At 33.9% G+C, this 17,664-nt stretch overlaps 1 protein-coding gene across 1 annotated transcript; it reads right to left on the bottom strand.

Moving 5' to 3' along the window:
- Window positions 1-2,257: 2,257 nt before the first annotated feature.
- On the bottom strand, window positions 2,258-3,297 carry LOC131066583 (pterocarpan synthase 1). The gene has a single exon (XM_058001387.2). It carries the CDS (start codon window positions 3,288-3,290, stop codon window positions 2,772-2,774), a length of 519 nt encoding a protein of 172 aa, XP_057857370.2. The 5' UTR covers window positions 3,291-3,297; the 3' UTR covers window positions 2,258-2,771.
- Between the last annotated feature and the right edge of the window lie 14,367 nt (window positions 3,298-17,664).

The raw sequence follows: 17,664 nt of genomic DNA, 5'->3' as shown, positions 1-17,664 counted from the left end.
AACAAATCAATATTTTTGTAGTGCATAAGTGTTGGAATTAAATAATTAGATTTAAATCAATTCTGGACACACATACATTTTCTATTTGACTCTATTTCCCTAGGAATTAGGTTATGATCTATCCTTGCTTCAAGTTTATTTCAAAAACATCTCAATGATAAAAGATCTCTATTGTAGGATTAGGTTTAGTTTAAATTTCACACCCAATTGTTGAGTTGATGATGATGAACCAAAAATGCAGTCACATTGTGAAATATTAATCATTTCCTTTGTATATTTTTGTTGGGCGATATCTACTATATATGCAATATTGGCAAATATGTGTTGAAACTTTGAATATTGCAAGGTACAACTGCCTAGGTTTAGTAGAGCCTAAAGAGAAGGTGATCTTTTGATCCTTTGATTGAAATCTCATTTGTTGGCCACTGATCCAAGGGTTTGAAGATTGAAATTGGCTATTTCATAGGAAATCCTTAGGCAATCAATTGGAGAAACCAACACTCCTTTCTAGAAGAGAAGTTTAGATTGTTGTTTTGAGTTAAAAATAGAAGACTTTTAACATTGTATTATATTTTTTTTGTGAATTGCCAATCTTTGCTAATTATTTTGATAATGAAATCTCCCATTTCAACTTTGTCCTTGCTAAACAATTTTTGAAAAAGTGTGAAATTGCTTATTTACTTGATTGCATATCTTTGTACACACAACTTCTCTTCCCATTTTTTTTGGCCTTTTCCACCTATGTGTTTCACACTAAAGTTTGTGCAAGTTAGTCTTGAATTGGCTAATGAGAATCTTTGACCTCTAAGAGATATTGACTTCTAAATAGCCTTGCATTAATGATACGAAGTGGGATTAAATTATTCAAGATAATATTTCTTCTTTCTCTCAATTTTTTGTTCCTGCATAGTCTTGTGAAACTTATCTACAATAAAAGTCTTTATCTTATTACCATTATTAGGATAATAATTCAAGTGAATGTTCCATTTTTTCACCCTTATAATTTATCTTCATCCATTATTTCTCACCTTCACTCAAGATATCTATAAAGACAATATTGGGATTATAATTTTTTTTATTTGTTCAATTATATTAGGTATTTTAAAATACATGGTCCCATAATGATAGCTTTCGCAAGAATTGCACCTATTTCAACTATAAGAATCTTGTAGGGGACCTTGACACTTCTAACTTCAATTTTCATGCGATCATGCATTTTTGAATTCTTTCTATCTAAAACCATTTGGTGTTAGAATTATTGCTACCCCCAAATTCACATCCATAAAGAACCATAAGAATTACTAACCCAAATTCATTTTTTATTTTGTCCTTTCAAAATTACACTTATATTTAGGATGCTAAATATATCTAATTTCAATCGACCAAATTAAATGTTATTTAGATTAACAATATGTAAAACATTACATCCATGTGACAAAAAAACTTATACCCAATGTCAATCAATCAAACTAAATCCTATTTATCAAAGATATGTAAAGGAATGTGTCTATTTGATATATTTTTTATATCCAATGTCAATCAATCTGATTGAATATCTACAAAGCCAATGTTTAAAACATGTAAGAAAGTAATATTCTATTGAATTAATACTTGTGAAATGTGACACCTTATTAATGCTATCTCTAATCTAATAGATCATTAATATGATAGTCAATCACTTATATGCTACATGTAGTTAAATCCTTTTATAATGTACAATTTTGGATACAAATTTATTAATAAATTTAATATACAAATAAAGTACTACAACATTACTATAAATCACTTTGAATAAAACATACAAATATAAGTGAAATACATATGCATTATAAATCATTATGAATAAAACATATAATTTTTTTTGGCCAATAACAATATAAAATTGTAAAGTACAATATTTGATGCTACTTATTTAATTGGTTTTGAAAATGCTTAATGCAACACAAAAAATAGGGGCAAACATGAGATGCTATGTTATATTTTAATAAAAACATGAGCATATTTGTGTGTACTTAGCATTTGACCTTCTCAATCTCAACTATTTAAAAAGTCATAGTAATCTAGAAACTATATTAATATTACAATTTTTAATTTTATCAGATATCTTCAAATTTTTCCTCACATGAGAAGCTATAAATCTGAAATAAACAAACTTATTGCCATTATTAATAGTACTAGCATACATATATTTAATAATATATAAAATAAGCCGAGATTAATAGTAATATTGGTAAAAGTAAAATGACAATACAATACAGAATATAATAAATTGTTACCATTTTATATGAAATCCCATCAACACATATTTGAAATGTGAAGGCACAAGATCACTTACAGATGTCAAAAGTATCCTAATAATTTTCCTCACACAAGAAGTTATGAATTTGAAATAACAAACAAAAGAAAGAGTCTTTAAAAATAGTCTTTAAAAATAGTCCACGATGTCATGTGGTCTGTATATAGGTCTATAGACGGCTTATAGCAATATGGGACTACCCCTATACCTTTTGGGAGTCATCTAACTATACTACAAACGAGACATGAATGCCTTACCTTCAATAGAGTTTGAAGGAAACTTTATTCCATATCTCATATTCCTAATATATATATTTAATAATATATAAAATAACCCAAATTAATAGTAATACTGATAAACTTGTCACAAACAACTTCGACCTATGACTAAAAGTCCCATCTGTTCAATGGTGGACAAACTAAACATATATTTGCAACTTTAAACTAATTCCTGGTTTTAAAAGCCGTCAGGATTCCTATAATGGCCGAATTGTGACGTCAAATTTGAGAACAGGAAGTAGACCATTATCAACAGTTTCTGTTGTAATGATTGCATACCCACGAGCAAATCTAAATTTCCCAGTTCCTCCAACTACTGAAACTTCGCGTTTGGATCCATAAAGGTCGTCAACTCCCTGCAACTGCAAACTGTTATAGCTGTCACTCTGGTTCTTATCATTCTCAAAGACAATGGTAATTAGCATTGGGCTAGAAGCTCGATTTCCGCTTGCATCTGCAAATAAATATATTCCTTTAGCTTTACCAATCACTTTGGAGTCATTTTGAGGTTCCCAAGTGACCAAAACATCCATCACCACTCCGGTGCCAAACTTTCCAAACTCTGAAGAAGAACCATTCGCTCCTGCCACTACTATTTCTGCGGCGTTCTTTCCATGCACGTAGAAAACCATGTTGGTCTCCCTAATTCTAACTCCATTTGCAATGCTGCTCATCACAAATAAAAGCAACAAAGTAAAAATCTTGTAGGAAGACATTCTAGTTTCTATCCTCTTTTGTGATCTCGTTGTTAGATATATCAATAGTGGAGCAGGGGGAAGCAATAGGGTTGTTTCTAGAGGCCTAATCATAGCTTTGCCTTTACCACTTGCAAGGGGATTGAGCTACTAGGGGTATTGATAGGTTTTTTTCCACTATTTGATATTTATTTAGGGCCAATGTCAACCACAAGAAGGGGTGTAGTACACACTAGGGTAAGTTTTTGCCTCTTTGGAGAACAAAGAAGAGCATTGCATAAAAAAATGGCATGGGAGGGAGATGGGGTTTCATATTTAAAGGCAAATTTCCTCTTGGAGCTGCTAGGATGAGGGTTCTAGTCATGATCCTAGGAGAATTGCGGGGCGAAGTGGGGTTGATAGTAGAGGTATTCTCCAATAAAATTATCATAAATGGTATAAACCAAGCCCTAGTGTGATGATGGATAAATCCCATAAAAAACACACTATATACATGGAAGAAAATTAAAAGGAATAAATAACTAACACGCTCAAATGTGAATCCAGTTTTTGCACAAATTCAAGTTGATTTTTGAAAATTAGGGTTTTGACAATTAACCACTTAATTTTGTAAATTTGATTTGCAAATTGAACAAGACAATGAAAGAATTGAATGTGACAAGGAAAATAATTTTCAGATCTAAGACAATAAATATCAATTTTTGCAAAACACAAGTTCAATTTTGACAACTAGGTTTTTGAATGAATTGACCACCAAGTTTTGTAAGGAAATTAAACTTGTAAATGAAAAATATGCAATAATTTTCAATGTAAAGCATGTAAGACGTCAGGTTAACCAAAATGTAATGCGGTGAAAAGTGATGAGAGGAGATTAAGTGGAAAGCTTTACTCCCCTCAAAAGAGGAGTGAAAGTTTCACAAAGGATTCCCTTCAAATTCTCATACACATTACATTTAAAAGAGGGGGTTGAATTCACTAGATCCAATCTCAATGGAAAGAGACTAAATGCTAAGTGAATTGTAGGGAATTTGAAATAAATTTGGAAAGTAAAGTAACACTTTTTTAAAATAGAAAAGTTGAATAAGGCGAATTGAGACTAAGTGTAAAGATGACAAAGAAACGATTATATCTTGAGATAGAGATGCAGGATGTAGCTGTGCACTTGGAATTAGCATTTTGATATCAAGATGAAGCTCCCCTTCAAATTTGAGCAAAATTTGTTGGGACCGGGTTGAAAGTGTACTTGGTCCTCTGATAATCCGTGCGTCGAAAAGGGTTTTTTTGTCTTTGAAAATGGAGTCTAAACTTGCAATTACAGTTGCGCACCTCCAACCTACACACATAAAAGAGAGGAAATATTATTGGGATTGGGGGGTTGCCTTTAGGTCAAACCTCGTTTTGGAATTAACCAAGTGATTGAAAATACTTGCAAGTAAATGAAAGGAAATGTTTGAAGTAAAGTTCTCCTCAAGAGAGGGTGCAATTGAAATGTTGATAGAATTGATTGAAAGGATATGTAGAATAGAATGTCTTGAATGTTGGTAGAGATCTCCTCTTCAATGGTTTAATCCTTGACTTGAATGCAACACCAAGCCTTGAAAGGGGACTTGGAATGCTCAATGCTTGAATGCGCTTTATGATCAACTTGTTGTCACTTATCGTCGCTTTGCTCATGAACTTAATTTTCCCTTATTGGACTTCGATTTCCAACTTGTGCAAATAGGAGGGGAAATGCTCCTTATATACTTTCCAGTTAGGTGTATTTAACTGATTTTCCTTCTTAGGCCGACATAGGAAAGCTTTTTCCTGCTCACAATTGACAAGCCCAATGTAGGGCTAAGTCAAGGGAGGCCCAAAATAGGATAGGGACAGGGGCGCCACTCCCCTTTCCTACCCTAATTTAGGAGAGACAGTGACAAAAAGACAGTGCAGGGTGGTTGAAAATGAAAGTTTCTGATGTTTGAGCATGTCTCGTGTCTCTAATCAGGCTTAGGGATTCATCCGCCAATGCAAAGACCCAATTGCAGTAAAAAATTGCAAGGTCGCAATTTTATGACGCTACATTTAGCCCCGACTTTAGCGGGAGTATAAGCATATGCCAATACTACCGGTAAAGTAGAAGGAATCAAGATTGAAAGACTTTCACCACGTCAAGGAGGTAAGATACGCCAAGCCCCCAATGGACTAAGGATCTTACAACTTTGATTGACTAAGTAAAAGGGAAGATCAAGAGGGAGAGAACCATGAGTGCTAGTAGTAAGGTTCCCCTCACTATGAGTCATGAAAAGTAAGGATATAAAAAATTACAAAGCAAGGCCAAGCTCACTAAGTAACTTAAAGTATCAAGAAGGAAAATATGAACGGAGTGTATGCCCCCACGTTAAAGCAATCATGCACGCCTTATTAGGAGCGATTGCTTTAAGGAAGGATACACCAAAGAGAGAGAAAAAGAGGGAGCACATTATCGCAAGGATTTAACCCCCAATCGAGGAATAAACCCAAGGATAATGAACACAAAACACAAAGCACGAGGTGGCTTCGCTTTCTCAGGGTTAGTATGATATATGATAACTCATGTATATAATATATATATGCATAGAATAGTCCTCATTCCCCAAAGAAAGAAAACCACCTTGGAAGAAAGGGAACACATGTGTCTTTTGAGTCAACATGAAAGAGACCAAAATAGATCTCAATGCTTTGCATCGTCGTCAAGTAGACATCACTAGGGACAACAAATAGAAGAATAGGGATACGCATAGAAGAATGGACACAAAAGAGCGAGAAAAGATAGAGGTGGAGGATCTACGGTGCTAATACAGCTAGTCTAGCATGACATCCACCTCTTGATCTTGCTGATCACTATTTCGGGAAGGCAGGAAACACACGAAAGAAGCAACATTGAGCACAACAAATGGAGCTAGCACAAGATCCAAACAAGGACTATGCTCATGTGCTAAGTCACTTTGTTCGTTTCGAGGAGCTAGGATTAAGGCTTTTGAAAATTCTACAGATAAATGTTTGTCAACATCAACATATTCATAGTCACTATTAGAAGCATTAGGAGTTGTATTCCCATCATGAATAAAATTTTCACCTATTTCTTCATCAAGATTTATAGAAAGAGGAGCTCTAACATGAATAGAAGTAAAACCATCACATGTTTTTTGAAACTTATGATTTGGAGATTTAGGTTCAAGATCTTGCTTAGGAGAAAAGGGAATCATGTCAATTGTGGGTGTTTTAGGAGATTGAATAGTTTGAGAAACAACTTCACGAGCTCTAGCACGACGTTTTCATTGGCGATCTCTCACACAATGATTCCATTGAGTCTTAGCAAAAGGATGAGAAGAAGGAGGAATATTTGTTGAAGGAGGTTTGTTGAAAGAGGAATATTCTCATCTTTGGTAGTTGAAGGTTTAGGTTGGACAAGAGGAGAGGCAAGTCTCTTCTCTCTATAAAAGAAAGGTGGTAGAACTGCACCATATAAAGGAGGAATGTTCGGTGTAGGAAGGAGACCAAGTCCATCATGAGGAGGAGGTATAGGTCTAACCTTAGGAGGGATATTATTGTTCTTCTTAGGAGAAGGCATAGTTTCATCCATAGGAATAGGTTGGGAAACTTTCTTAGGAGGAAGATTAGTTCTATCCATTAGAGGAAGAACTTCATCTTCAAGAATAGTGGGGATATCAAGTGTTGGAGTTCTAGGTTGGCTTAAGGATAAGATCATATCTTTCTTCCATTTATGATAAGATTGAAAGAGAGAATCACTTCTTGTTGGAAGAGATTGAAATTGTTGAGGCCAAAAGTAATCATTAGGAACACCTGGGATTATTTCGGTTGGTCGAAATAGGCTATGGTTAATAGTTATGATTTCTCCATTGTGGGGAAATTTCAAACACTTATGGATTGGAGAGGCAATAGCCTTCATGGAAGATAGTCAAGGGTAACCTAACTTCACACATAATTGTTCAGATTAAGGAATGATAATAAAGTTGACATCTATAGATTTAGTGTGAGCCTCAATAGGGAGTGTGATAGAACCAATAGTAGGACAATAAAATCCATCAAATAATTTAACGACCACACTAGTATCATCATAGATTGCTTTATGAAAATGTAAAGTATAAAGATATTATTCAGTGATGACATTAACCATGCGAGAGGGATCAATAAGGACACCACGACAAGGTTTGTCTTGGATTTTCGCAACTATGTATAACAGGCCATCGGGTGCTCTAATGGTCTCACTAGGGTTAAATGTGATGCATTGATCCTTAGGTATTTCTTTTTTCTCTTCCATATTCACTAAATTTGGAGCTGTTGTAGTGAGATCAGAAGGAGAGAAAGAGGTATGTTCAATTTCAATCACGTTAGAGGTATGAGAGGGTAAAGGATTAGTGAAAATATTAAGATTTTGATTAGGGGGAGTTACTGATTTGTTTCCCTTATCATTCACACCTGTGATAGATATAGTATTATTATCAATTAGGTCTTGAATCTTACTTTTTAATGCATAACATTTCTTAGTATCATGATGAGGTTGACGATGAAACTGACAAAAGGAATTATTATCAAAGTAAGGTGAGGCTACCTTAGAAGGGTCAATTGGTTTTATTGAAGGGAGTTTGATAAAATTTCTTTGTAACAACTGAGACATGATGCTATGCTAAGATTTATTCAAAGGAGTAAATTGTCTTTCTCTTTTGAAAAATTTAGAAATAGGAGGCACACCTGTTGTAGCATTCACATTGTTTTTGTTCATGGTGTCATTGAATTGGATGAAGCCTTTATTCGGTTTGAACTTCACAAATGGTTGTTGAGGATTCTTACCCTTATCAATCAAATCCATAGGAGTAGATTGCTCCAATTGACTCATAGTTAGTTGATAATTGTGAAGTGTTGCACACAACTGGGGAAAGAAAGTAAATTCAAAAATGAGAAGTTTGTCCCTAATGTCTTTTTGCAAATTAGAAATGAAAATTCTTTGAATATCATTATCAGGCACTAGAAAAGAAATTTGAGAACACAAATGCTTATATCTACCAATGAAATCAATCACTTTTTCTTTAACACCTTGTTTACAATACATTAAATCAGTAAAAGTGATTTTAGGACCTGTGTTGTTTTGAAATTGTTGAATAAAATCATTTGCTAATTGTTGAAAAGAAGTAATGGAATAGGAAGGTAAAGAGAAATACCATTATAAAGCCTTATCTCCTAGTGTTCTAGTAAACAATTTGGCAAGCAATCTTTGATCATAAGCAAAGTCACTGCACACGATTTGGAATGTTTCAACATGTGTTAAAGGATCACCTTTTCCATTATAGAGTTCCAATTGAGGGACTTCAATATGTTTCAGAGGGACAACTCTAACAATATCAAGAGAAAGTGGGATTGCAACATCAAATGTGGGTACATTATGTGTGTGTGCAAAAGGGTTTGAAGCTTCAAGCACAACACTTTAATTAAGTCATTACATATATGGTTAGTAAATCAATAATCAATAAATAATAAACCATAACAAATCAACTAATTTACTTCTAAAAGATGCGAGTATAAGATTGCTCTCATATTTTAATAAGAAATACCAATGACTAGACTACACCAAGACGAAAGATTTAATCTATATGAGCATGATATTAAGCTAAAATGGATGCAAGATGGATGAATAATTCAAGCAATAATGGATTCAAGCAATATGGGTAAACTAAATATGGAAAAAACTAAACTAAGATGCAATAATCTCAAAAAAGCACAATGTATTCAATGACTCCAGAGCAAAAATCAGCGTAATAATAATCTCCAAGCGTGTTCTCAAAAATATCTAGGGTGAATTGAATGAGAGATGAAGGCTAAATTTATAGGGAATTACAAGAGAGATGATGAAAAAGCTCAATTTAGGATTAATTGAAATAATTGAGAAATCATGTTCAGTTAACTTCAAGATAGATTCCAATTATAGTTTAATTGAAATGCATTTAAATAAGAAGTTCAAGTTGCATTGGAAAATAATATTAAATTAATTCCATGCATTTGTGATAAAAATAGATAATTCTTTGATTTATTCAAGAAAAGAGTCTTTTCAATGCAACTGAACTTCTTTTTCTGAAAAACTTTGAGTTCCAATTTTAGAGAATAATTCAATTAATTGCTTTTCTAATTTCAAGTTCTAAATTTAGAAAAAGAAATAATATCTCAAGTTTGATTTCTCTCTCAATTCAATTCTTTTATTTTATTTTCAATTCAACTCTTGCTTTGTAATTAACTCCTCTTTTGTAATAAATTAATTCTTTTTGCATGATTAAATGGCAAATTTATTAATTAATTAAATATGCTAGGATATTTAATAAATTAAACAGGATAATTGATCAAAATGATATTCTTGAAATGATTCAATTAATTAAATAAATATTTAATTAATATTGAGTAATTGACTTGCCATGTGACATTTGATGATTGAAGAATTAATAATGTGCTCAAGATTGATTTAATTGCCTTTGGTTAGGACGTTGGTGATGTTGTCGAGATAAGGGGCCCATGGTTTAGATGACCATTTTTAGGGTATTACATTTGTCCCTCTTTGAATTAATGTGCGAGCAATGCGTTGGTTCAAAGCATAGTTGATGTCTAGGAGATACTAGTTCTGAACTTGATTGATCACGAACTAGATAAAGAGCAAGGTGTTTAACTTGATTTGAAACGATGAAGCTGAATAAAAGTCTAATTAAAGCGATACCGATCCCGAACTTGATTGAACTTAGGAACGATAGAGAACAAAGATATTGAACTTGAACTTGATTGATCAAGAAGCGGATCTTACTGATCTAGAACTTGATTAAACTAGACACAGTGAGCGAAGATAAAATCGATCTTGAACTTGATGGATCAAGATACGATGAGCGAAAAATAAACTGTCCAGCTTGATTCGATGCAATGAAACTGAACACTTGCTTAGATTGAGCCTGTGATCGAAGATACTCTTTAAAGTTTTGATTGAGTTTAAACGAATAATCAGCTTGATGAAAAGCGATGAAACTGAGTAATGTTAAGAGATTGATTCAGATGAAGACAAATATCAGCTTGATTTGAACGATGAAACTGATATTCCCCTAGCAATTGATTCGATTTTGATGATCGAGAGATCTCAACTTGATGTGAAGCGATGAAAGTGAGATGCTCCTTAGCAATAAGATTTGATTGATTTTCTTTAGTTGAAAAAGAGTTTTGCTTGATTTTTTATGAAGATTTGAAAATTGTCTCTCAACTTTGAAGATGTGAGGTCATAAGGTCATGAGTATGCCCCCTCGGGATTGAAATCGAAAGATAGCGAGGGTACATGATTATAGGCAATTTTGAGCGATAATAAGTTATTTGAGCACAAATTGATTCAGAGGAATTTTTGAAAATTTGGCGTTGATTGATAAGAAATTGAGTGCAAAGTTGTTGTGTAGAATAAAAATTAAGATTTAGCATTGATTGATGAGAAATTGAGCGCAAAGCTGAAGCGAGAATGAGTATCTGATGAAAACGCTAAGTGGTCAACATCATGAAATTTTGATTAGAGAATTGACATCAGATTTCGATTTCGATCCCGAAAATGGACTTAGGACAGCTGATTTACGAGCTCTTGATTTGATTTCATTGTACTTGTGTTGATTAATTATGAGATGTTGTTCTATATGCTTTATTCTATATGTATGCATATCTTTTAGTATGGATGTATGTAATGCAAATTGATTATGGATGTTTTTTTTTTCTTTTCACATGCAAATAGATAAATGTACATGAGTAATGAGTAATGCAATGTTTTCATTTTTCTATGCAATAAGATGAATACAAATGAGTAATAATGAAATATATAAATCTATATAAGATATTGTTGGTATTTTGGTATGATTTTGTCATTGATGTCAATAGCTACTAAAACACTAGCACTTTGGAGATCCAGCAACATTCACCGGCAAGCAAGTAACTATTGCATAGTTACTGGTATATGGTACACTGGCAGGATATAATGATCACCAACACTTGGAATGATATGGAAAACACTTGTTAATGTCGAAGACATTGTGTGGACATCTTTTCTTAATGAATTGATCATTGGTATATTCATATTTGCATATTTGCTTTTACCGACAAATAGGTCCAAGGTTATCCAGGGTTACACTGACAGGATTATCTTTTCCAGATCAGCATGGCACACTATGGAGATGATTAATTAATATTGTAAATGCATTAATCCGACATGTTCAATCGGTTATTGCATCGGATATTATATTGTTTGTAAAATGTTTTTATTGTAATATCTTGTAGAGCCGACCTACTAAAATTGGTCTTAGGCTATGATATAAATGTAAGATCTTAGTTGTAAGATCATGTGTGGAATGCAAAGAAGGTATATTGTGAAGGGATATGCGAGATTAAGTAGAGCTATACACGAAGACATCATTTGAAGGTGAAGCTAGATTTTTGTGAAGGCATATTAGCATTACACCGGTACTGAATCCATCATATGAAGATGTTATTTTAAGTAGTACATTCTTATTGGATTTAACCATCCAATTGTAGTCAGTGTGACTCCCATTTGTGTTTGAGCAGTGAGCTCTAGGCGCTTGGCCTTTCTGCATGTGCAGACCCCATTTATGTACACTTACTATCTGCAATAGTATCATCTGATTGTGGGTAAGGTTTCCCATCGTGGTTTTTCCCCTTACAGGGTTTCCACGTACAAATATTGGTGTCATGTGTTGTGGATGATTTTATGTTTTGGTTTCATGCATTAATCTTTATCGGTATTGCATTTATTTGTTAAATCTGTCCACCGGTATAACAAACTGTCTCATCGGTATTAAAGTAGTGATTGATTAAGTTGTTTTTGGTTTAAAGTTTTAGACAACTGATTCATCCCCCCTCTCAATTGTCCCCAGGACCTAACAATTGGTATCAGAGCCTAGTCCTCTTTTGTAGAAGTTTAATAACTTGAGGAGATCCAATGTCTACTAACTATTTCAGGAAGGATAGTCCTAAACTTGATGGAACCAACTATGGAATGTGGAAGATCAGAATGTAGACACATCTAAATTGCATTTGAAAGGATATCTGGGATGTTACAAAGAATGGTTATAGTGCTCCTACTCAAAGTCAACCTAATCCACCTAACTTGACAAAAGATGAGGAAAATGATTGCAAAGCAAGAGAAGTACTTTTGAGTGCATTATCAGATCAACAAATCATGGGACTATCAGATAGGTCTACTGCTAAAGCTATCTGGGATCATTTGGAAACACTGAATGAAAGAGATTCCACGGTCAAAATTGCAAAACTTGAAAGCTTCCGAGTCAGGTATGAACATCTAAAAATGGAAGAAGATGAAAGGATTTCTGCTTTTATGGAAAGGGTAAATGAAATTTTTTTAGGTATAAAATGTTGTGGAGGAACCTTAAGTGAAGATGAAATTGTTTCAAAAGCTTTAAGAGGATTTCCACTAGCATACAAAATGAAGGTTACTGCAATAAATGAGCTAAGAACAATGCCTAATACATCAGTAACTAGGGATACATTGATTGGAAAACTTTCAGCCTTTGAAATTGATGAATTTGGTCCTGTTGCTACTATAAAGACAGATTTAGCTTTCAAAGCATCAACTTCATCTGCATCATCATTTGACAAATCTGATTGGAAAGCCTTTTATGCAAGAGAACTTGAGGAAAGCAGGAAAGAAAATGAAGAACTTGAAGAACTTGAAGCACTATTTGCAAGAAAAATGCCTAAAGGTCCAGTTGGAAGTAAGTATGAAGGTAAAGCACCCTTTAAATGTTTTAAATGCAATAAGATTGGTCATATGGCTTCTAGATGCCCTGACAGACATGCTAGAATAAGAGAAGAAGCTAGAAGGACATACAAGCCTAACCCTGAATATCAGAGATACAGATTCAAGAAGAATAAGGACAAATCTTGTTATATAGCTGATGAAGAAGTGACTGATGATTCTGATGAAGATCTGATAGACAATGGATGGGTTTTTGTTGCTATAACAGAAGATCAACTGACACCTGCAGTCCAACTAGTAGAACAGGCCTTGACAACTAAAATTGAGGTAAAAGATGAATGGATCATTGACTCTGGATGCTCACATCATATGACAGGAGACAAAGGAAAATTCTTGAACTTTCAAGAATACAATGGCGGTTATTAAGATTTGGAGATGACAAAGCTTGTCAAATCAGAGTTAAGGGTTATTTATCTCTTGATGGTAAGCATAACACTGACAATGTCTACTATGTTGAAGGTTTAAAGCATAATCTTTTGAGTGTTGGTCAATTAGTTGAGAAAGGATTTCAATTACAATTTAAGAATGGGAAATGCAAAATCATGAACAGAACTGGCTTAGAAATTGCAACCGGTAACCAAACTAGAGGTAATATCTTTCATTTGAATAACAGTGAAAAGACATGCTTGATTGCACAAATAGATAAAAGTTGGTTATGGCATAAGAGACTCTGTCATGTAAACTTTGATTGCATGGTAAAGATCAGTACTACTAGGGCAGTTAGAGATTTACCTAAAATTGTCAAACCTCAGAATACAATATGTAAGGAATGTCAATTTGGAAAACAAGCTAGAGCTAGTTTCAAAAGTATTCCTGAAAAATCAAATAATGCTCTTGATTTAATTCACACTGATTTATGTGGTCCAGCTAGAACTAAAAGCTTACAAGGTGATAGATATTTCATGCTAATCATTGATGATTACTCTAGAATGTGTTGGGTTACTTTTCTCAGAGAAAAATCAGAAGCACGTGGAAAGTTCAAACTGTTCAAAGCAATGGTTGAAAATGAAACCAGTAAGAAAATCAAATGTTTAAGGTCAGATCAAGGAGGAGAATTTACATCTAAGGAGTTTAATGCATTCTGTGAAGTGAATGGAATCAGAAGACAACTATCAGCACCTCGGACACCACAACAAAATGGAGTTGTTGAAAGGAAAAACAAAACTATCTTGGATGTAGCCAGAAGTATGTTATCTGAAGCAAACTTGCCACATGTATATTGGAGAGAAGCAGTAAGCACAATGGTCTATACATTTAACAAAGTTCACATCAAAGGTGAAACCGGTGAGACCCCTCATGAACTATGGTTTGGTATTACTCCCACTCTTAAATACTTTAGAATATTTGGAAGTAAATGTTACATAAGAAGAGATGAGTACATTGGGAAATTTAATCCTAGAAGTGATGAAGGAATATTTTTAGGTTATTCATCTAAGAGTAAAGTATATAGATGTTTTAATAAGAGATTGCAGAAAATTGTTGAGAGTACAAAAGTGAAGATTGATGAACAATTTAGAGGAACTTCAAGGTACATAGATTCTGAACCGGCAACAGAAATTTTAAATGAACCTACACTGAATCCACTAGTATAGAGTGAAGATCTAGTTACATTGGTATCATCTGAAAATTCCACTCTGACTGAGGAACAACAACAAACAAAGACACCTCGGTATATAAGACTGAATCATTTTGAAGATTAGATAATTGGAAACAAGCATAAAGGAGTTATGACTAGAGGAAGATTAGCAAATGAAGAGGTATGTCTTATTTCTCAAATTGAACCATCATCCGTTAATGAGGCATGTGAAGATAAGTATTGGACTAAAGCTATGGAAGAAGAATTAGAACAAATTGAGAAAAACTACACTTGGACATTAGTTCCCCAGCCTAAAGATAAAAATGTAATTGGAACCAAATGGGTATTCAGAAACAAAATTGATGAAGATGGTAAGGTTATCAGAAATAAAGCAAGACTAGTGTGTAAGGAATATTCTCAAAAAGAAGGAATTGACTACAATGGAACCTTTGCACCGGTTGCTAGAATTGAGACAGTTAGATTATTTTTGGCTTTTGTAGCACATAAGAACTACAAAGTATATTGGATGGATATTAAATGTGCATTTCTGAATGGAGATCTTGAAGAGGAAGTTTATATTGAACAACCTAATGGATTTTCTTTGACAGATGACAAAGATATGGTTTGCAGGTTAAGGAAAGCTTTATATGGATTGAAGCAAGCTCCAAGAGCTTGGTATGCAAGATTGGATAAGTATCTTTTGAAGATTGGTTTTTCTAAAGGTAATGCTGACAGTAACTTATACTATAAAGTGACTAATGATGACATCTTGGCTATTGAAGTTTTTGTTGATGATATAGTATTTGGAGGGGAAGATGGATTGTGTAAAGACTTTTATATCAAAATGCAACAAGAATTTGAAATGTCTATGATTGGTGAAATAAGATTCTTTTTAGGATTGCAGATATCACAGACTGATAAAGGTATATTCTTAAGTCAATTAAAATACTTAAAGGAGTTACTCAAGAAATTTGGGATGGAAAACTCTAAACCGGTAAGCACACCTATGACAACAAATGACAAATTATCACAAAGGGATGAATCTACACCTATGAATCCAACTAGGTACAAATCTATGATAGGAGGTTTATTGTATTTGACACAAACCAGACCTAATATTATGAAAGTAGTATGTATTGTTTCAAGATTTTAGATTAATCCCAGAGAAAATCATGAATCAACAGTAAAAAGGATTTTCTGGTACTTACAAGGCACCCCAAATCTTGGATTATGGTATCCTAGAGATGAAAATTTTGATCTATGTGCATACACATATGCAAATTGGGCAGGAGACATTGATGATAGAAAAAGCACCATCGACGGAGCATTTTTTCTTGGAAGTAGATTAGTTTCTTGGTTAAGTAAGAAACAGAGTTGTACATCCTTATCAACAGCAGAATCAGAATATGTTGCAGCAACAACTAACTGTACACAGGTACTATGGCTTAAACAAATATTGAAAGATTTGAAGGTAAAATGCAAGGACCCTATAGCTATCTATTGTGACAACACTGTAGCAATTGATATATCTCAGAATTCGGTATTACATTATAAAACAAAACATGTTTCTATCAAACTGAATTTTCTAAGGGAAAAAGTTGAAGCAAAAGAAATACAACTGGTTTATGTGAATACTAAAGAACAACTTGCAGATATTTTCACTAAACCCTTGCCTAAGGAGACTTTTGAGTATCTTAGAGAACAGCTTGGGGTCATAACCCCACCGGTAGACACTTAGAGAGTTGATGTCTATCTTCAACCAACAGAATTAACAGAGATATATTTTACTCCGGCTTTGATGAGGAAGCTACTTCTCAGTGGGAGTAGTTGGTATAGTGAAATTGGTTGGTATTTTGTATGTAACAATTGGTATGCTGTAACTTTGGCATTTGATGTCAAAGGGGGAGAGATATCTATGGAAAAACACATTATCTTTATTATCTTTTAAGGAAAGATTGGTATGGAAAAAACTTTGGAAATCACATGCTGCTCCCAGGGGGAAATATTGTTGTTTAGGAGAGATTTTGATTTCTGGTTATGATCTTTTTGGAGATTGTTGGTTTTTGGTACTTGGCATTTCTATTTTGGCACTATGATGGTTTTTCCATCTTGTGTTGCCATCAATGCCAAAGGGGGAGATTGTTGGTATTTTGGTATGGTTTTGTCATTGATGTCAACACCTACTAAAATACTAGCACTTTGGAGATCCAGCAACATTCATCGGCAAGCAAGTAACTATTGCACAGTTACTGGTATATGGTACACCGACAGGATATAATGATCACCGGTACTTGGAATGATATGGAAAACACTTGGTAATGTCAAAGACATCGTGTGGACATCTTTTCTTAATGAATTGATCATTGGCATATTCATATTTGCATATTTGCTTTTACCGACAAATAGGTCCAGGGTTATCCAGGGTTACACCAGTAGGATTATCTTTTCTAGATTAGCATGGCATGCTATGGAGATGATTAATTAATGTTGTAAATGCCTTAAGCCGACATGTTCAATCGATTATTGCATCGGATATTATATTGTTTGTAAAATGTTTTTATTGCAATATCTTGTAGAGCCGACCTACTAAAATTGGTCTTAGGTTATGATATAAATGTAAGATCTTATTTGTAAGATCATGTGTGGAATGCGAAGAAGGTATATTGTGAAGGGATATGCGAGATTAAGCAGAGCTATACACGAAGACATCATTTGAAGGTGAAGCTAGGTTTTTGTGAAGGCATATTAGCATTACACCAATACTGAATCCAGCATATGAAGATGTTATTTTAAGCAATTTATTCTTATTGGATTTAACCATCCAATTGTAGTCAGTGTGACTTCCATTTGTGTTTGAGCAGTGAGCTCTAGGCGCTTGGCCTTTCTGCATGTGTAGACCCCATTTATGTACACTTACTATCTATAGTATCATCTGATTGTGGGTAAGGTTTCCCACCGTGGTTTTTCCCCTTACAAGGGTTCCACGT

This window comes from Cryptomeria japonica, chromosome 10 (assembly GCF_030272615.1).
Source record: "Cryptomeria japonica chromosome 10, Sugi_1.0, whole genome shotgun sequence".
In the NCBI taxonomy this organism is placed as follows: domain Eukaryota; kingdom Viridiplantae; phylum Streptophyta; class Pinopsida; order Cupressales; family Cupressaceae; genus Cryptomeria; species Cryptomeria japonica.
The sequence above is the reverse complement of the archived record's forward strand: the minus strand, read 5'-3'. Positions and strand labels throughout refer to the sequence as shown.

Coding starts and splice junctions, on each gene's coding strand:
- LOC131066583 (XM_058001387.2), bottom strand. CDS start 3,290: ATGTCTTCCTACAAGATTTTTACTTTGTTGCTTTTATTTGTGATGAGC.